General features: G+C 42.7%; 1 protein-coding gene across 1 annotated transcript in view; it reads right to left on the bottom strand.

Annotated features, from left to right (window-relative positions):
- DRC11 (dynein regulatory complex subunit 11) overlaps positions 1-21512 on the bottom strand; it is a 119154-nt gene that overhangs the window by 74141 nt on the left and 23501 nt on the right. Inside the window, exon 6 of the mRNA XM_074144753.1 lies at positions 14540-14727. Coding sequence (XP_074000854.1) covers positions 14540-14727 — 188 coding nt within the window. The remainder of the gene's footprint in view (positions 1-14539; positions 14728-21512) is intronic.

Here is a 21512-nt window from a genome sequence, read left to right as displayed (position 1 = left end):
ACCAGAGGATTACTGTGTCAGTAAGACACTCTAAAAAGAGAGAGGGGAGTACTTGAACAGATTTTAGTTAAGGGTAATGCAGTTTCCTGGTATTATGTAAACATCTTGGTAAATACCGAACCAGCTCTTTTATGGTTCTATGCTCTTTGCCCAAGTCAAACACTAATGTATTTGGTACCATCTTCCTGAATGGTACTATGTCGACATAGCTATTTTGTGTATATATATATATATATATATTTGTGTGTATATATATATATATACACACTTGATAGCCTAACGAGAACTAGCAACCCCCCTGGTATGCACTGTTAAATGTCTCTGACTCAACCTAGGATGGTAACTCTTAGTACTGCTCTTTCACAAGTCCTAAGGATGCCTGACACAGCAGACAAAACAGCTAGTTTGTGAAGCTATTAGCTGGGTGTGTTTAAAGTAAATTACTATAAATAATTAGATTTCCCGTTGTATCTGCACAGGACTGAAATGCAGCGTGACTTAAAAGCCCTGGACTCTGACCTGGATAATAAAAACAACCTGCTTGATGGAGTCTGACTAATCTTCCCTGCACTGAAATTCTCAGTAAAACTGAAACATATTGACTGCATGGAGTGGATGAGACTCAGGTTTCAGGCAAGTACTTGTTCTGCCCACAGAAATATTACCTTCAGACCTTTTCAGTGTTAAGTCAAGATGCAATCCAATATAGGAGCTGGATGGACCAACTTCAGTGCTAACTTTGCGTTGGGAGGAGTTTACCTAGATGCTTGCCAAACCATGCAGTGCGCTGCCCACCTAGCAAAGGGGGGACAGTTTGGTGCTCTCAAGGGAAATAATCAGCTCAATGGAAAAAAGATGCCTTGCCTCATGCGCTCTTGACATGTACCAGCTAGTCCACTGTGGAGATCTAGAGGCTGATGGGATAACCTGCTTCTGCTGCCTGTGTCCTTCTTCCCTCTCAACTCCTCATTGTTTCTGCTCACCCCTACTAGAATTTGAGTTATGCCCCATATTGAAAGGCATAAACTCATTCTATTTAAATGCCTCTGGATGTTTTATTAACCACCTAAGAACCTACTTTCACTGAAGCTGTGCTCTCAACCCTAATGGTACCTTATGGCAGCTGAGTCTGTGGTGGAGTCTCCTTCTCTGGAGACATTCAATACCTGCCTGGACATGTTCCTGTGCAACCTGCTGTAGGTGGACCTGCTTTGGCAGGTGGGTTGGACTAGATGATCTCCAGAAGTCTCTTCCAACCTCATATGATTCTGTGAGTCTAATTGTGTATTTGATATTTGACTCAAAAAGAGAGGAATTGTTTCGTCTAAGGTACAGGTGAGGGAGGGCAAGAAGAAGTGAGACTGGAGGTGAAGCGCTCTCAGCGGTGTGGTAGATACTACATCAATTTCCAGCATAAGCCTGGATTTTCTATACTAGATGGTGCAGGTCTCCTGAGTGTGGAATTCACTTGAAATTCAGCACTTAAGTAACTTGTGAAGAGTTTGTTAAATAAACATGTCGACATGTTGAAGCCGCAATGCCCTGAATCAGCCTCAGCACTCTGCTGCTACAGTCCCCAGTATGTAAACTCCAGAACACCCACTGCCAGTGAAAACAGTGAAATGACTGTATTTCAGAATTAAATATATCCCTCTTTTCTCTTGCGAGAAAGAATAACAGCCTGTTATTCACCATCACATTCTCAGCCATAACTTGCGTGCCTTCATCATCTCCATAGTCAAATGTGACTTCCTGACAATCAAGTCTTTTTTCGTATACCCACCTGAGCTTGCTCGCTGGCATACGCATTTGAGGACTGCTCTTTTGTCTTTGCGTTGATCACAATATTTTCTATTAGTCTTTGGTTCTAACTGTCCCTATTTTTCAAATTGGTAACTTATAGGGAGAGTTTTTTCCAGTTATATGCCTCTTTCATCCCTCTTCTGATTCTGCCTCTCCAGCTCCTCATGACTGTTTCTGCTACCGCTTTGCTCTGCTTGTTTCTGTCCATGCCATGTTTCTTTTTTCCCCACTTGCCTCCTTTCTTCTTTGCATTCTACAGAGCCAAGGCTGAAAATGTCTTTTCTACCTCCTCTGCTTGCTTCTCCAAAGAGATCGTTCTGTGGAGCAAGGGCTGTAGCTTGGGCGCCACTGCTCTGTGCTTCATGTTCCTTTTTGATTCTCCTTACTTCTAAGCTTTTCCTTAGTCTTTCTCTTCCCAGAATATCCCTCAAACACCTCTCCTCTGCCAGGCACTGGCTCTTCAGTGCTTCTCTGTCCTTCCACCAGGCACCAGTGGGACTTCTGTTTCTTTTTTCTCTGCCTGTTTCTTGTTTCTGTATCCCAGCAGATCTTCATTCACTTTGCTGTTGGAAATGGGGAAGTGGGAAAATTGCTTCTTCTGCCTGCTCTGTATTAACTTGCTGAAGAAGATACCTCTCCCTATCACACTGGAGGTAAAAAAATAGCTGGGCTAGGTCTCTTCCCCTTGGGATTCATTCCCTTCTTCCTTTCTTATTGATTAGGACTATGCTATGCTGGTCCAACCAAGAATAGATCAGATGACACAGTGGACCTCGCTGGGCCAAGGTATGTATCGAGCTGGATTACTGGAACAGAAACCAGCTCTGAGGTGAAAATCAAACCCTAGTTATCAGTGTTAAACACCCCATTTGTCTGTTCCTGCCTTCAGAAATCCTGTCTGTCGCATTAGGGCTCCGGTTGAGAAAGGAATAAAGAAAGTGCTGTGTGGGAGAACTGCAACCTAACACATCCACTGAATAGGGCACACTACTGCAGCATTTTCCAGAAAAAGCCCAATTCGGTCTTTAAAACATGTAGAGCTGTATTATAACAAGCTGCTGGCAAGTGTGAGTCCCTGAATGTAACTGATGTTTGTGTCTGTGTAAGTATCTATGACAACAAATAATTCTAATGTTTGGGAAGTGTCCTTGAGAGAATATCGGTGGGGGGTTTGTTGCATTATGTTGGTAACACTTAGCATTTGCAGACTTTTAATTCCTAAGTATTACTATAGATGGGTATGAGTATTTAGGAAAATGAACTAATTAGTTACAAGATTTTTTTCTTGTTTGCAAACGGGACCAACCCAGACTAATGCTATTTATTTTAGCTGATTCCAGACTTCTAGACATATAAAGGAGTGAATATTTTTAGGAGCTTTAGTGCTAAGCAGGAGGCTTAGACTCAAGGTCAATGGACTGTGGGTCACTTTCAGCCATTTCAGGAAGGCAGAAAAGGGGATCTAACTTAAATTTGTCAGTGTTCCTTCTGTAGTGCTACAAATCAAAAAGTAGAAAGCAAACGAAGTCAGGAAGTCATCCTACAGAGTAGTGCTCAGGATGAGTATGTCTGTAAGAATGGGGCTAGGAATGACAAGCAGGATAGGACAGAGCAACTTGTTTGTACTAAGACAAGGTCCTCTAATTTTTCCTTGCTGAACAGCAGCTGTACCCCCAAATACGTGCACTGAGGCTTATTACTCTTGGACTCGATGACCTTAAAGTTCTTTTCCAACCTAGATGATTCTATGATTGCTTTGGCCATGCTTGCTGCATCCGTTTTACTCCTATGTTACACTGTGCTCTGAAGCATGAGAGAGAGAATGAAGAGGCATCCTGTTTGTACATGCAGAACTACACCTGTGGCTCATCCTGTGGCTGTCTCCTGTCCGCTCATTCTGTGGCTGCCTCCACACCACACTGCCTAACTTGCTGAAACTGGGCCTGTAATGGGGAGGCTATGGATCCCAACAAAATATTTGAAAAAGTTAGGCACCAAAAATGGCACTCGGAAAGCCCAGTCACTGGCCGCACCAAGGTGGGGGAAGGTGGCACAAGACCTGCTTCCTCTCATCTGTCCCTGCCTTATCTGGGGCTTCATGGGGGATGTCTCTCCTGTGCGTTCCTGTATCTGTTTGCTGTTGTTCCTCTTGCATTCGAACCTTTGATGATTAACCTTATCCTGGCTCCTGTCTTGCATGAACAGCTGCGCACACTCTGCAGCGCACTGGGCAGGGATTGACAACACCAAAACAGCTGTACTAATTTTCCAGTTCTGGTTTTAGCACTTCCCCAGTGTCACTGCTTGACACTACCCATTACAAAGCTCTATTTCTCAGTTAATCATGGGTTTGTCAAGGTATTAAACATTTGGGCTGAAAGTTCTGTATTTCTTACATAGATGTTCTATATTTAACTTACGATATATAGGTTTGAAAATATTGGCCCATGTGGTTTGGGTTTTTCCAAGGTGGAAACTAGATAAAGACACAATTTTGCTTATGCTAAATAAATGAGAATGTCTAATTGGATCCACCCTTTTGCTCCCAAGATTTAGAACAGGGAATTGCAACTTGCCTTTGGTTTACCATCACCAGAGCAGTTAGAGCTTTACAGCTGAAAACGGCAGAGACAGAAACTGGGACTGCCACATGGGGTTGGGAAAGGTTAAGTCTTTCTGGGCAAAGTGATGTAGAAGCAAGCAGGTTGAGGAGAAAAGTGGAGGAGGAGAGACTGGTCTGAAGAAGAACCATGCTTGCTATGGCTGTGCTAACGTGTGAGCGTTCAGATCTGAATGAGCTTTCAATGTCGCTAATGCATAATTTGTATGCAAGCACGGCAAGAGGTGTGCAATGCAAATCACGCCTGATGGAAAGATGAATATGTGCTTGCAGATACTTGAAGTTCTGAACATTCCTGCAAGATGGGGCTGCGGAAAAGCCCCATCACAGGCAGAAAGCCTATGATCAAGCCTTTCAGCAGAAAAGCCCAAAGCACCGCAGCACTTTGTTAGTTTTCCCTGATCTTGCACTGGTGGCGAACTGCTTGGAAAGCAAGTCCTTGGGGAGCAAGAGGATGTGCTTCTACCTGTCTGTAACGCCCTTGATAAAGCCCTGATACTCATAAACTTGATCTGAAACAGCAGCGAACCATGAACCCCCTGGAAGTTGATGGGAGCCTGCTTAGAATAAAGACTTAGCTGTGTTAAATAGTATCAGGATCTGAGCCTATTTTCAGTAACAGCAAGAGAGTAAGCATACTATCAGAGAGAGGGGGATCATTCCCGGGTTATGGAGAAAGCTGAAGTACTCAACGCCTTTTTTTGCCTCAGTCGTCACAGACAAGTGCTCCTAGCCACGCCGCCCAAGTCACAGAAGGCAAAGGCAGGAAGATAAGGTTTGAGGCCATCTAAGGAAGCTGAAGGTGTACATATCCATGGGGCCTGATGAAATGCATCTGCGAGTCCTGAGGGAACTGGTGGATCAAGTTGCTAAGCCACTATCCATCATATCTGAGAAGTTGTGTCAGTCCAGTGAAGTTCCCGCTCACCAGAAAAGAGGAAATCTAACCCCCATTTTTGAAAAGGGCAAGAAAGGAAGACCTGGAGAACTACAGACTGGTCAGTCTCACCTCTGTGCCTGGCAAGATCATGGAGCAGATCCTCCTGGAATCTCTGCCTAAGGCACATGGAAATTAAGGACGCAACTGGTGACAGCCAACACGGCTTTGCCTGACAAATTTGGTGGCCTTCTACAACAGCATTACAGTTTGGTGGGTAAGGGAAGAGCAACTGACATTATCTACCTGGACTTGTGCAAAGCATTTGACACTGTCCCACAAGACATCCCGGTCTCTAAATTGGAGAGGCATGGGTTTGACAGATGGACCACTTGGCGGACAAGGAATTGGCTGGATGGTTGCACTCAAAGCATTTTGGTCAATGGCTCAATGTCCAAGTGGAGACCAGTGACAAATGGCATTCCTCAGAGGGTGGTACGGGGACCGGTGCTGTTAAACGTCTTTATTGGTGACACGGACAGTGGGATTGAGTGCACCGCCGATGACACCAAGCTGTGTGGCGTGGTGGACATGCTGAAGTGAAGGGATGCCATCCAGAGGGACCTGGACAGGTTTGAGAAGGTAGGCCTGTGCAAACCTCATGAAGCTCAAGCAGGCCAAGTGCATGGTCCTACACCTGGGACAGGGCAATCCCAAGCACAAATACAGGTTGGGCAGATAATGGATTGAGAGTAGCCCTGAGGAGAAGGACTTGGGGGTATTGATTAATGAGAAGCTCGATGTGAGCTGGCAATGCATGCTCACAGCCCAGAAAGCCAACCTGCATCCTAGGCTGCATCAAAAGAAGTGTGGCCAGCAGGTTGAGGGAGGTGCTCAACACCTCTCCTACGTGGACAGGTTGAGGGACTTGGGGCTGTTCAGCCTGGAGAAGAGAAGGCTCTGGGGAGCCTTATAGCAGCCTTCCAGTACTTAAAGGGGGCCTACAGGAGAGATGGGAGGGACTCCTTATGAGGGAGTGTAATGATGGGATGAGGGGTAATGGTTTAAACCGAAAGAGGGCAGATTTAGACTAGATATTAGGAAGAAATTCTTTACTGTGAGGGTGGTGAGGCACTGGAACAGGTTACCCAGAGAAGTGTGGATGTCCCGCTCCTGGAAGTGTTCAAGACCAGGCTGGATGGGGCTTTGAGCAACCTGGTCTGGTGGGAGGTGTCCCTGCCCAGGGCAGGGGGGGTTGAACTAGATGATCTTTAAGGTCCCTTCCAACCCAAACCATTCTATGATTCTGTGATCATTCAAGGAAGATCACTAACAACTTTGTGATTTAAGACATCTGAATGTCCATCTGAAAGGGAATAGTAGCGTTTGGAAAGCTGGTGAAGATGTGCTTATGTGCAGTATTGGTGCACTTGGTGATGGAATCAGAGTTCTGTTGAAAACCCCTTGGGAATCTTGATTTGCACCTGAGATATTTTAAGAATCTTTTTGTTCTGTAGTTATTTCAAACTTTTGATAGTTTTGATAGTGAGAAAAATTAAGGATCAGCAGCAGAGTCCTTTGCACATGTTTTTAATCATGGTATAGAAGCGGCAATCATAAATTGAAGTGTAAATTCAAGGAGCCTTACAAAACTGGAAATGCAACATATTTTGGAGTTTGTGGTGATTTAGAAAGCAGAACTAGTGATGTTATCAGTGCCTCTCTGGAGACCTGACACCAGGGTTCAACTGGTCTTATTGTTTCAGATACCCGCCACAAAGATTTATCTGTGTTTCACCAAGTATGAGAAATATATGAATACAGGGGCTTCCGGCTGATCCCCTCAAAAGCCATCAAGCCGCCTCCATTAATGTCAGCACACTCATAAATTTTGACCATGCACTGAAGTAGGCAACTTCTGGCACTGCACAGAAGCTTCCAGAGGTGTCCCCTACCTCCTGTAAATCCACAGACACCCAATAAAGTAGATTAACTGCAGATGGACTTAATAACAGTTGTCCCTCCTTTGGAACTCGAGGGGTTCACTCTTTTAAAAGAGGACATTGTGGTGTTCCCGTAAGCAAGAAAGGAGCACTGGAGGTTTGTGTGTTTGTTGTTGATTTTTTTTTTTTTTTTAAATGGCTGTCAAAGCTAGGTAGTTGATTGCAATCAATGGGAAAACAGGTTGCAGAACTGTGGGCTCCGCTCCTCCCCACCATATACAATCCTCTTGTTTATGATAACTTAATTTTCCCTCTGTTCAAAGAAACCCAGTGGGCTGTTTGCTCTGGTACTCCTCCGGTAAGCCAGTGATGTATTTGCATTCCATTCCCTTGCTCCCTCCAGCCCTAAAGACGTCTGCCAAAATTAGTCAATAGATAACTACTCAGTGGAAGCCTTAAGAATGTGTTAGGAAAGGCTTGAGCATTACCCATTAATGTTTACAGCTCCTAATTATGTTAATTAATCAATCTTAGAGGTTGTCTCACCCAGGAGCCCAAAGGCAGGATTTTAGTTCCCACAGACATCCTTTAAACTAACCGGCTCAGACTCAGGGGCACGGCTGCTTGCAGCGAGGAGCTCAGCATGGTTTAGCTGCCGGAATATTTATTGCAGGGCCCTGGACAGGTTTTGCCGTCAGAGCGATGTGCTGTCACAGCTGCGCTGTTCCCGTTGGATACTGAAGCTAGCTTGGACTGTCTACACGAGGTACAGGCAAACATCTGGGAGCAGGCTGAGCCGTGCTCGAGAAGATTGATAAATGTAAGCTGTTCCTGCAGAATGGCCTTTTGGCACGGGGGAAAGGCATTCAGAGAGCACTTTGTACCAGCGCTAATTGTTATGATACAGAGATTACTGCCCTTACAAAATCTGAAGTTGTTAGCTCTGTCAAAAAAAACAGAGGTGAAACTATTGATAGAGAAAACAGATATTGTCCTTTCTATCCCTTTCTTGGAGGCTTTTAAAAGACAGGCCTTGTCCCAATGTGAAATATGCCAACTATTCTGAGTCAGTTGATTTAGAGACCATTGGGAATATCTCCTTTGTGGAAGAGATATTTTGGCTTTCTCTTATTTTTTTATTTTTTTATTATTTTTAAATAATACTATCTTCCAGCTTTTCCTGAGCTTGCTTTGTTGCTTATAGCAGGCCTGATGAAAGAACAACATCGAAGTCTTATTAGTTAGCCAACACTCAGTAAAGGTGCCCACTCACTGTTTGTATTAATATTTCTGTAGTTTTGCAGGAAGACAAAGTATCTGGGCAGAGGAGGACACCTGAGCCTGTGCCATCCTCTTTCAGAGCTTCATCTCCACAATTCAGAGCTTGCCTTCACTCTCCCAAGGGAAATGGCAAGACTGGGAATACCTCTGACTCAGCCTGGCTGCAGAATGATTCAGAAGAAGCTTCTACTGGCTTTGTGCTATTTCCTAAAGCATTTGGTTTGTGTAGGCTTTCAGTGCACAAAATACAAGAGGGTAGGAGAAGACATATTCAACTCCAGTGAACAGATAAGGACAGCAGAAACCTGTGGTGCAGATTACAGACCTCTTTCTAATTTAGTTCAGCTCCTCCTTATCTGGTGGAATTAGATATTAAATTAAAGAGAGGAGAGAAATTAAAGGAGGAGAAATTAAACTCCTTATTTATCCCCATTTGCAGGATATCCTGATTTTTATGTTGAGCTCACAGGTGTCTGGCTGGTAGTTTTTGCTCCTGTAGTGGAATGTTGCATACAAGTGGCTTGTGAGTGTGTGACAATCCTTTAACGATGACAGGGAAAACAAGTAATGACAATATGGATTAGGTGAAAGAGAGCATTTCATCACCCATCTATAAATGGCTCCTGTGGGCAGTAACTCCTGTCTGTGCTGAATATAAAGTACCAGATACCAGAGAGGCACTTTTTGGTAGGTACCTACAGGAGATATGCCCTTGCAAGGATGGCAGGGAAGAAGGGAATGCGTTTTCCAGAGTAATGGGGAATTGTACGGAAAGAGGACTGTGATTAAGGGGCTGTTGATGTCTTCGGCTCATTGTGTTCCAAGGATTTCCAGACTGGAACTTGTTTTTTAAGAGGACTGTCTGCCATAGACGTTCATTGCACTAGAACTGGTTATTAAGCAACTTTCCTGTCAGCTGTTTTGTTGCCATATTGTGTCGAGACCGCAAACCAATACTCCCTGGTTACTTGGAAAGCACTTCTGGCAGGTTAAGAGCATGTATGACAGAGCGAGACGGGACTGAAAAACAACAAAAGTCCGGATGGACTTAAAGCAACAATTCCTCCGAGCCAGAGCTGAGGTGGTACAGGGAGGGGGTGCCACGGCTCGGCACTGCCGAGGTGTCATTTGTCTCTGTCCCGTTGGCAGGACTTCAGCTGCTGATGGATTGCCTGGCAGCACTCACAGGCGTTAACATGAGCGTCATAAAAAGCAGCGTGTACAGAGTGTGAAATGTAATACGGGCAGTGCCTGACACAAATGAATACTTTCCCTATTCTGTGGAGTTTCAGTGCAAAACCTCTCTCTCCATCCGTCTTCCTCCTGCCTCCTCCTTCCCCAGCCCCTGCTACCTAGGGAGCCTCGGGAACAGGCGTATTGGCAGTAAACTCAGCTCAACAAAACAGTCTTGTGAAAAAGGGAAATATAACACGATCACTTCCTATTTCTTTCTCCTTTCCTCTGCATCAAAGCCTGGGCTGGCTGTCAGGAATGTTCAAAATGAATAAATAAAGCGCAAGAACCCCCTGCTTCAGAAGGAGTCTCATTCACTCACCATGAAGCTTGGCCAATTCTTCTTCTGACACTACTCAAGTCAGCAGGCAGAGCAAGAAGATCATTCAAAGCTAATCAGTAAAGTGTAAACCCATTAGGAAAGCACATTTACCCCTCGCCTCCTCCTTTCTCCAGAAAACCAATCCCCAAATCTGTGGGAATAACACATAACGTACATAAAAGTTGCTATTACTTAGATCCCCTGTTATTAGGTCAGCAATGCCACTGATGAAATGCTCCCCAGAGCACTGAGCAGCAGCATATAAATCCTCCAAGAAATTCACAGCATAATTTGTTACAGCTAGAGGGCATAAGATACATTATAGTAAAGCCTGTGTATTAGACTCTCCCCTGTGATTCTTGAGGCTATCTCTGGTAATAAAAACCTCATCTTGATTTCTTATCCTTTGTATTGATTTCTGTCAGAGAAGACTTTTCTTAGACAAAGATACTACTATATTTTTTCTGCATAATAAGGGGATTCTTCTCCCCTCTTTTTTCCCTGCCATTTTTAAATTTATTTTAGGGATGACTCCAAGGAAGATTCGTAATTTGGGAACTGTTGGTACGTACAGTGGGTAGAGAGTTGAGAAGATGACGATGACAGTTTTTGCATATGCAGCGCAAAACCCTAAACGTGAAATCAGAGAAAAATGTCTCTGGTCTGGAATAGCACAGGAAATTGAAGCTAAGCCCCCAGCTATGCAGTTGCTATATTTTAATATGGAACTCTGTTGTTAATGTAATGGATGGAATCTGTGGGAGTCACATGATTAAAGTCCAGACTCAGATGTATATAATCATAGCAACTGTTAATTTTGGAACGTTTGTACTCCTGCTCTACGAGTCATATAGCTGTCTTGGAAAAACAAGGGAGGCCTGTAGGTATACTGCACGATGCTTTTTTCAAAAAGCTTTCCCAAAAAAATTATCTTTCTTTTCTAGGATGGTGCATAGGGACAAGGCCAAATAGAAATCTAGAAAGCTTTATGTGAATAATTTGCAAGCCAAATAAGAACAGCTCCACAGAAGTCAATACAGATAAACAGAACGATGGATGGTAAGGCTGTGAAATGCAGAGTGTTATATCAAAAATATTTTGTCTTCTCTGTAGTGGGATTACTATAAGTAACTGGTACGTTTTCATTTAAGCCGTTCCTTTGGGTTTTGCTTTATTTTGCTTTTTTTACAACCTATCTTGATAAGAAGCTGTCTTGGGCTTTGAAATGACTGAAGTTATGCCTATTCCCTTGTGCAAAGAAAGTGGTAAATATTTATAGCAGTTCCTACAAGTGGAGAAATTTAATACCTGCTCATTGCTTTTGTAATCTAATAGCAGCCGTGCTGAAAGACAATACCTGCTAATTTTATTTCCTATCACATTCTTTTCCAATTGAAGGATAAAATATGGAAGTTTGGGTTTATTATTTTTTTGGTAGATACAGCAAAATTTATTCAAAAGAATCCTTGTTCCCCTTTAGCTATCTGTTTATTTAATAGACTATGGAAAATGGTAAACTCTGTCAAAAAGCCTAGTTAAAGAATAATTTATAAGCTACATTTAGCTGTTGATCTTGTAGACTGGCTTAGTGGAGAGCCAAAATATACCCTGGCATGTAATACTTAAGGTAAACCTTAATACTTCAGATCTAGCCACTGTTCAGCAGGCCAGGCAGGAGCAGAACACAAGGACACAACTCCTGCTACTCCTGCAGTGTCTCTGACACGCGCCACACGGAAAGCTTAGCTCTGTGTGACACACGTGCTCCCCACGTGTAGAAAATTGCAGTTTTGTTTTGGTTTTTTTTTAACCTATTTTGGATGCAAGGGAATATGTCTGTAGTGAAAACTATTTTGGTCACTCAAATAGAGGCCTCCGGTGAAAAGCAGGATGGCAGGCAGCTCCCTCTGACTCTTCCTGGTCCAATAAATCACTGCATCACTCAGCCGGATTCAAATGAACTAAAATCGTGGGTGATGTCTAGCCTTTGCTGAAGCTGATGGCAGCTTTCTCACTGGCTTCACTGGGGGCAGAATTTTATCTGTGCTCTATCAAAACAGTCTGATTTAGCTTAAAAATGCTTCTTGGTTAATTTTTTTAATATCGGGTTGTTTCAGATGGGTGGGTAGAGACGCAGCCCTGTCTGTGGTTTTTCTACAAGGTTGGAGGGGAGCTGTTTTCTCAGTCTCTCAGCTGCAGCAGAACCACGTCTGACTAAAAGGCTTGTCTATAAGCAGTGGTGTCATAGATTAACTCTGTGTGTGGGTGTATCTTAGTCCCATTTAATACATTCACTTGCTCAGGAAAAGCATACCCATAAAGCTATCTAAGCTCAGCTAATGTGGTGCCTATATTCGAGCATCTGCTTTAATCTTTGTTAATTTTCAGGTCTAGATGAGTTTCAGTACTACTGAACCTGACTAGACCTGACCAGGCAACTTAAAGGTTAGCTAAAGAACTCCTTACAACTTATCTAATCACATATTTATATGCTGGGATACTGACCATGTCTGCCTTGAAGTCTACCTTAAAGTTGGGCCCGTGGGCACATCTGGGAGATAAATGTAGCAACAAGGTCCCATTTCACTTGTAAGGGCTGCTGAATAAGAAAGCTCAGCACTTAATGCTCCACCTTACATCTTCAGAGTATGTCATAGATACATGAGACTGAGGTTGCTTTTACATTAGGTAGCAAGTGTTTTGATGAACTGCTCGTTCAGCCATTCCTCTCCAACTCCCCCGATGGAACGATGGCTTCGGCTTCCTCCAAATGATCCTTTGGATTGGTCAGGTTCTTGGTTGGCTCTGCTGTTAAGTGTCTCCATGGAATGGATTTTACTTTTAATAGTATCTCATAACGGTCTTTAAAGAGGTTTATGGCTCAGCCTTATTCTGTAAGAAATTGACTGTTCTCTGCTAATCTCCTAAAGAAACATCGTTATTGGTTCACATAGAATTTCAGCTAGTTCTCCTCAAGCTCTAGAGCCAAGTTAATTGGACACGATTGACCTACGTTAGAGAATTACTGTTAGATGAGTAATATTAAGCAAAGGAAATAAGAACTTTCTATACCTCAGAACATGCTGGGAGTTGTGGGGAGCGGCAGGAAACGGCAGCTCAAGAAGTACGCAGACTGGGCCATAGGAACGGAGTTGATTTAGGGGATGGGGAAGTGCTTTGTAATTACTGAGGTTTGTAAAACCAGCAGTTCTTTCTAAAGGAGAGCTAGATGGGGTAAAAATAGACTAGAGTCCCGAGTGTTTGTAAGAGGCAAAAGTACAAGAAAGAAGAGAAACAGATCGTGGCAGACCTGTGAGACTGCTATTTTTATGATTGCTATTTTTTTTTTTTTTTTTTTAACAAACACTACGCTGTCATATAGCTACCAAAACCCGAGTAAAGTAGTCAGGGAATAAATAGAGCAGGATTTCATCAGAATGCATTTGTATTTCCAATTGGAAACTGCACGCTGAAGGCAGGTCCACTACGCTGAAAAAAGGCTGAATGATTAATGGACATGACACTAGTGCACAAGACAAATATGAGCCCTGTAATATCACCAAGCAGCTCAAGACACAAAAGCACTGGAAGTGTTTTTGCAGAGCAGTTTTATGCAGAGCAGCTCAAACCTTGCCGCTAAATCCTGAAACCTCTGGGTGCTGCTTCCCAATTTACTTTTACATACGAGCCCACTGGATGGGGTAAAACCTAGAAAAAATTACCTATAACATAAAACCAGCCTATATTCCTTAGTACAAGGCTTTACAGTATTGACACATTAAAATTGCCAGTCTCAAAACTTATTCAGCTAAAGTAAACTTCCTGAGAGAACTATGCATGTCAGCACTCATCTTAAAAACGTGTAAATATGGGCTCAACTGTACTGAGACGCGAAGTTTTACTGAGATCGGCAGCTCTACTTAAGTAAAGTCACATATAGGGGAGTGTCTTCAAGGTACTCAAGTACTTCAGGTTCATGTCGGCCGCTGGGCAATACCAGCAGCAGGCACCAGGATGGCAGTACCAGTGACGTGATGTGATTCGCTATAGCAAATAATTGTACTTTTATGTCATGGAAGATTGCGTTCTCTCTCTTAAACCTTACACATTCAGACAGAGGAAAAAATGCCAGTGTTCCTAAACTTTAAGTATGCTTCTTACAAGTACAAAGCTGGACCCCAAGCTAACCTGCAATCTGAGCATGTCTCCACTTTAATGTCTGTGGGCCTGATTCTGCAGTCAGTCCTTCAAGGTGCACCTCTGATCCCTGCTGGACTGTGCAAGGAGTGATGTACTATTCTGGTTTCCCCAGTCGGGAATCCTGTGGCTCAGGAACTTAGTTCTGCAGCTGGGACTTGGATCACCATTGTAAAATGGATTTTCCCATTTGTAAGAACTGCAAAATCAGGCTCCTTGGGGCAAATGGACTTATTGAGGGCTAAGTGTTTATCTCTGCTCACCGGCACTCGATGAAACACCGGCCAATCTGATCCTGGAGAGTTTCCTTGATGTCAGGCCCCTCTGTTTCTCTCAGCTTGTCCTCGATGAATACCTCCTCGTGTCTTGCCTGGACCTCACCTTGCAGGGCGTTTACTTGCCCAGCGTGCATCTGTGAACTACTCGTTGCCTTTAAGTGAGGAGGCAGGCTCTGAAAACGACAAGAGCAGAAAACAAAAGGTATGGATTGAAAGAAACTTAATATAAACTGGAATGCCAGGTTGACAGTGAATCCAAGCTTTAAGCCTTAATTTATTTGTGTGAAGCCAGGAAAAAACCCTGTGCTCATAAAAAGTGCCTGGATGCACACAATGGTCTATTGTTAGTGTTTCAGCATTAATTAACAACATTGCAATGTACAAAAACAACCCTTCCAGCGTGGGATCCCAGGATCTCAATGAGACAGGTGAGAAAGCTGCTGTTCTGCAAATGCCAACTTTATCCATGTCAGAAGGGTGCCAGAGATTTTTTAATTGAATTTCCAAATGTTTGGACTTCCCATTGGTACTTTTTAATTAGCCAGTATTGTTTTTAATTTGTTCACTTAAATTTTTATATGCACCGCTTGGTCAGTGGTTTCCTGGTATTTTGTTGCAGCTGGTCATATTCCTTTAGGAAATTAACTTCCCTTGAGGAACAACAACAGTAAAAAAAGAATAAACAAACCCCCAAACAGCGTAATAAAAATCATAGCTCCCCAAGTTTCCCATGATTTGATAACCTTGGCAAGAAAGACTTCCAAGCCAGTTTAAAGTCTTACAATAATTTCTGCTTTGTGATTGATTTTACATGTGTACTTTGAGAGAGAAAAATGAAAGTCTTTCTGGTATGCAAATACAGAAGCATGAAAAATAGCATCTGTGTGGGTGGTCTGAAACTTTGCATTTCTTAGTTTGCAATGGTTGATAAAGTTAAGATGTTCCCAGTGCTTTAGGAGCTACTGCTACCTTGTAAGTGTAGAGAAAAGTGTATTTTAAAAATTAACTTGTAAATCAGCTTCAGGTTTTTTGCAATTCTAGAGCAAAGTATTTTCCACATACTTGGGAAGTAGTAATCATATTATCTGATAGTGTACGACAAATTTAAGAATGGAGAAAGGAGAAAATTTGATTATCTGTTTTTGTGGTACGGTGTGTTTTACTCTTCAAAGTTAGTGACTATCTGACGTATCGGTGGCAGCGTATGTGAATGAAAGCTTGGGACTGTTGGTTTGCATGAAAAAGACCTATACTATTCTGCTCTGGCTTTCCACCTTCAGAATGTATAGAAATCGTCCTTAAAAATTTAGTAATGCATTCTCCTTGCTCTGGTGATGCATTTTCTAGTGTGCTCCAAGTCCTAATTCCAGAGGTCTCCCACAAAGACAAAAAAGCTTCTATCAAAGGTTTGGCCAGCTTATATTTAAGATCTGTTATTCCGTGCTTTTCCATGCTTCGACCAGGTTCCAAAAATCACTAACAAGTGCCAAGCAAATTTGGTTTCCGAAAGTACACGGCGGGATTGCACACTATCCAAAGTAAGCGCAGAGGCCCTGTTCAAGAAAGCAATTTACTGCCTTCCCTGCATCTGCAACGTGTGACTCGCGCTCTGTTAAGGAACTGGTCAAGGCCACCAGTGAGAAAATATTCAGGAGGAAATACGAAGAGCGGCGTGCTTTTGAAAGGCAGCTGCACATGCTCTCTTCCTGAACATAGGACCCAAAATGTTGCCTTTCACTCTGAGATGTTACCTTCACTCATGTTCCAGCTTCCGCTGAAGTCAAGCGTTTCCAATCCTCCCCTTCACCAGCATCTATTTTTAAGTATGGCACAACTGATATTAACACTATTTATTTGTAGCATATTTCACTATTGTCTGCCTTACAAATACTACATGACCCTCAGAATAGCCAGATGTGATGATGCTTTCTCTGGGCTCACTTGGAAACCAGAGGAGGACCCACGAGGCTTGCTTCCCAGATTGAGATCTAGAAACAAGATCCACTTCCCTCAGGCGCTTTCCCACTGAACTTTTGCTTCACTACAGGGATTGCTTTTCTGAGAAGTTCCCACCAGAGGACTACTGCCTAGAGGTTTGGGTAGCAGAGCTGCTCCTGAAGAGATGCACCAGCTAGAGCTAGCTTGACTCTTCCATGTCTTTCTATACTGCCATAGCACAGCCTGAACAGACACTGCGTTATGCACATAGGACAACCTACTAGATTTCCTAATGAGATGCTCACCAGGGGAACCTGGGGAAGGGCTGTTTCATTTAGAAATACATTTTCCAGCATGTCCTGCTGAAGATAGGTGAGAAGGGAAAGAAATCTGGGACGACAAGAAAGGGACTGAATGAGTATTTCCATGAGCAAAGGTAGTTGTGGTGAATGCTTATGATGTCTTGCTGGGTAGGCAGAAGTTCCTCCATCCTGTTTCCTTTGGGCAAGGAATCAATGTTTGAGCCTCGGTGCAAGGGGCACAAGGATATCTCCAGCTTTAGTGAGGCTGATCTGCAGCCGATGGAGAAAGACAGGCTCCTCTACAGCACGCATCTGAATGTTTAAAGGTGAAATGTCATGAGATGGCTCACCAGATGAATAGCCTATCGGTGCTGGGAAGGGGCAGTTCTCCTTCCACCCCTAACTGCTGGATATGTTGTTCCTCCCTTCTCCCGCATAGGGTCTGGCACTCACCTGACCCTGTGGTGAACCAGTACAGCTCTCTATAGAAGTTGAAAATAATCCCTTTTATCTCCAACCCCACCCCGGGTTAATTCTCTCTTCATTTAATGAGGTCAATAAGCCAGCCAAGGAGGCAACTGAGGGCCAGAGCCACAGCAAGGGAAGTGGTGAGCAAGCGTGGGACCAGAACAACGTGGAGAGCGGGATGGCCCATGCAGCAGCACACACAGCAGAGCTCCTCTTTGCCATCTCTGAACCTTTCCTCTGCTCAGCTCCCCCTCTGAACTGCCCTCCACTGAGTCCTGAGGGGGCATTTGATGACCAGCTACTCATCAGTGTGAATTTACTACCATTGTGTATCTCATCAGTACTAAAGCTAGACGAGGTAAGAACTGTTTGAACTGGCAAGAACGTGCCCATGTGAGCAAGACCAGAAGCAGAAGTTTCTTATCTCTAAGCGAACTATTACAGACCGTATCTACCCTTGAGTCCAGACTTATGAAGCTGGTGTGGACACAGTCCAGGCAGCTCTAAACCAGCTGGCTCGGATGCTGGTAGCAACAGGGCTACAGAACATGCTCTGGTCTGCAAAAGCCAGCCAAGCCCTGAGTAAATATTTGTGCAGCTACTTTTCTGAGCATCATACAGTTATCAACATATCTGCTGATACTAGTTTATGAGCTGCACTGGAAGCCCTAAGGCTGATGTACAGACATAACCCTGTAGAACAGCTTATGAAAAGCAGCTCTGTTTTGTTTAGCCCCCCACCCTTTTTTTTTTTTTTTTTTTTGGCATTTTCTTTCTCAAAGACTGTTTTACTACAAGAAAACAAAAGAAACAGGAGCCGCTTTTACCAACAAGAGTCCAGTTACCCACCTTTGATAACCCACTAAAGAAAGGAATGAAAGAGAAAGATAGTAAGACTGTATGCTCGTTTTCCAATCCTACTGAATCCATATTTTTAAAATATTAACATTTCCTAAAATAAGGTATGTGGGAAAGGATTTATTTACATGGAGGAAAAGGCTGTCGCTGATGTGAAATGTGCTGTTGCTTGACTGCTTCCATGGCTGGGAAAGTGGAGCTGGCTCACACCTAGATGGCCAGATAAGCTGGGGAGGAGGGTAGGTTTTGGAGAGGAGCCCAAAAGATAGGACAACACGGCAGGTACTAAAAAGACACTTGATCTGAGCGGGAGCCGGCGCTGCCAGGCAAGCTGTTGTGACAAGCAGCAGAGAGATGCGTTAATAAGAAATGAGATCCTCTGAAGCTGGCCTGGTGGTGGACGGCCAGTTGCCAAACCAGGGGCTCCTCCTGCAGCGCAAAGCTTTGGCAATAACACGCTCCAGCTCAGATAGGCGAGGGACAGCATGAAAACGAAGCGCAGAGCTGGCTGTGATAAATGAGTCCTGAAGGACTCGTGGCCGACTAATGTGGAACATACGCATCGTGTCCTGCTTCCGAGTGAAGACCAGGAGGCTGACACGTGTCAGGAACTGAAGGCTGGCTTCTGTTCTGGGGGAGGAGGAGGAGGAGGAGGCAAGCGCTGAACGACAGTAAGGAAATCATGCTATTAAGTTACTTAAGTACACAGTACAGGTGAATGTACAACCGGTCTGACTTCCCATTTTGTTACTCTGAAATCAATGATTAACAAAAAATGGAACTTGAGGAAAATAAGGCTGAGGAAACATCAAAAGAGCTTAACGTGTACATGGGCTAAGTAAAATGGAGGCTACCTTAAAAACTGCTTCCCTGGCCTATAAGAACTAATCCAAGTGTATTAAGGAATACCTCACTGCTGGCCAGCCTTTGACCTGTGCCTTCCAGTATTGCAGATCAACTTTCCATTTGTCCGCATGCTTGTTCTGGAGCTCAAAAGAGTTACACTGAGACAATATGATGAGTGATGCTTTTATAGCCCTCTATACTTAATGTGCACGTTAAGGAAGACAAAAGCCAATTTATTTCTAACATCGCTTCTCTCAGCGCCGCTAATGTTTCTGCTTCTGAATCAAAGGGAGGCATTCTGCAGTAAGACACTAATAAATAGGTTTTCCTTGGGGGAAGAAGCATTTTCCCATCTTTAAGAAATTTTTTTTGGCCATGTGAAATTCAAATTTGTTAACTTGCCCTATAAACAGCAACTCATTTAGAAACAAATTACAAATATTAGATGGAGACAGTGAACTTGATAATGCAGTGCTGCCACATCAGTTGTAAAATAATGCATCTTAATGAAGGCTTCCCATGTGAATAAACCATTATATTTACAAGCTTTTCACAGTTAATGACCCAGAACTGGATAACGAAACTCACATTTTTAGTGTGGTCCTCTGTCAGCAAAAGTATACATATTAATAATTGATGTTGCTGTAAAAATAGGACACAATATGAAGATTCCTGAGTTTGTGGGAAAATAGGACTACATGGTCCATTAACTTAAAATGCTTATCTAATGTTTGATGGGCTTTGTCTTTAAAATCCTTGTTTAAATTAATAAGGCAAAATGGACATTTGTCTAAAAGAGAATTTTATTCCAACTCATCAGTCAGAAGTATTCTGATGAGGGTGCTCTTCGATTCTCCTGTTCTTCACTCCTCCTCCCCCTATCCTCCCCAAAGAGAATTTAGGTTTCATGAAAGTGGAAGACCCACCAGCAGAAGGAAGGAAGAAGTTCCCTACGCCTCCCAGGTAAGCCAACGGGATGAAAGTCTCTGTACGTTTTCCCTTTTCGACTCGATTGCACAGATCACTCTTTCCTAGCTTGAAAAGCCTGCCTTTCTGCTTAGTCAGCTCAACAGCTCTTTCCAACACAGACTGCTTTATTGTTCATTATAAAACACTTAGAGGTGTGCAGGCTGGCTGAACATGCTTAAGGCTACAGTTCTCCACATAGGAGGCCCCATGCTGTGGAACTAACTGCTCTTCAATTGTTCCATTACGACTGCACTTGGAAGGAGAGATAGTCTTCATTTCCATGAAATAAATACATTTCATTTTACTTCATGTTTTAAGGCTAATACTCATATTATGCCTGAAAGGTAGATTTACTGCAGCTTTTATTACTGGGTACTTAATTTAGGACAGCTTCTTTTCTCAGACCTCAAACAGCCCAGCTGAAACACACAGCGAATGGTTTTACGGGACTTCTTCAGTACATAGAATCATAGAATGGTTAGATTTGGAAGGGACCTCTGCTAGAGACAGTATTGTCCTTAATTGTAATGTTTCAATAGGCGTACTAGTTGTGCAGTATTTTGCTTATTTTCAGAAGTAGTATAGCAAAGCAAGTATTTTTAGTAGTCGCTTATTTTCACCAGTAGTGAAAGTGAGATTTTTTTTTTTGGTAACATTTAGACTACACAGGCAGATAACTCCTTACAAGCCAACTAAAGGAATTTACCACTGAAGTGACTGAGATCCTGTTCTTTACTCATGACTGTTATTCTACTGAATTTTCAAAAGTGATCCAAATGATCTCTAAAAGTTTAATATAGGAGTTAGCTATGTCCTTGCTTTCCTTATATTTCCTCAATATATTTTGCCTGGCTGCAGGAAGAACGTATTTTTAAGAGGTCTCTTGTCTTATGGAGATTGTAGTCATATAGGTTCCATGGTACACAAATGGTGATAGCCGCATGAATTATATGGCTGAATTGCTAAATTAGGTACAAAAAAGGAACAACTAAGCAAAATATATTGCATTCATTAAAGCTTCCCTACTATATGATTCACTTCAATGGCTTTGCCAATTAAAGTAATTGTCATATGCATTCAAACAAAGCATTTGTAGTAAGAGGCCTTGTTAGAAAAATATTGAAAATGGCTGTTTTATCGATTTATATTATATATATACATACACACAAATATTGACATGCAAACTTTTTAATAAGATAAAAGAAAGACAATTTGAAGTGAAGAAAGCATTTATATTCATGACCATATAAGTTTATAAAATATTGGTTATGTTTATTTCCAATATTATCCCTGGGCATGATGTCAAACTTCTACTAAAAATGGCAAGTACATTTTTGGACTCTGAACGGCAATGATTTCATTGTTAGTGTGACTCCAGCCAATGAAAGCCAAATAATTTAGCTGGCTTCCAGCGTCTATTTCAAGAATAAGCAAGTTTAAAAATTCTATTGAAAACAGGACAGATTAGTTATCATTGTTTAGATGTATATGTATGCCTGGTGAAATCACATATAACTTTGTGCTGACATCTAACCGTCACCTAGGTTGCAAGTAAAACAAAAGTCATTTTAATCTTA

Source organism: Numenius arquata, chromosome 3 (genome assembly GCF_964106895.1).
Source record: "Numenius arquata chromosome 3, bNumArq3.hap1.1, whole genome shotgun sequence".
Classification (NCBI taxonomy): Eukaryota; Metazoa; Chordata; class Aves; order Charadriiformes; family Scolopacidae; genus Numenius; species Numenius arquata.
This window is presented reverse-complemented; position numbering and strand designations above follow the sequence as displayed.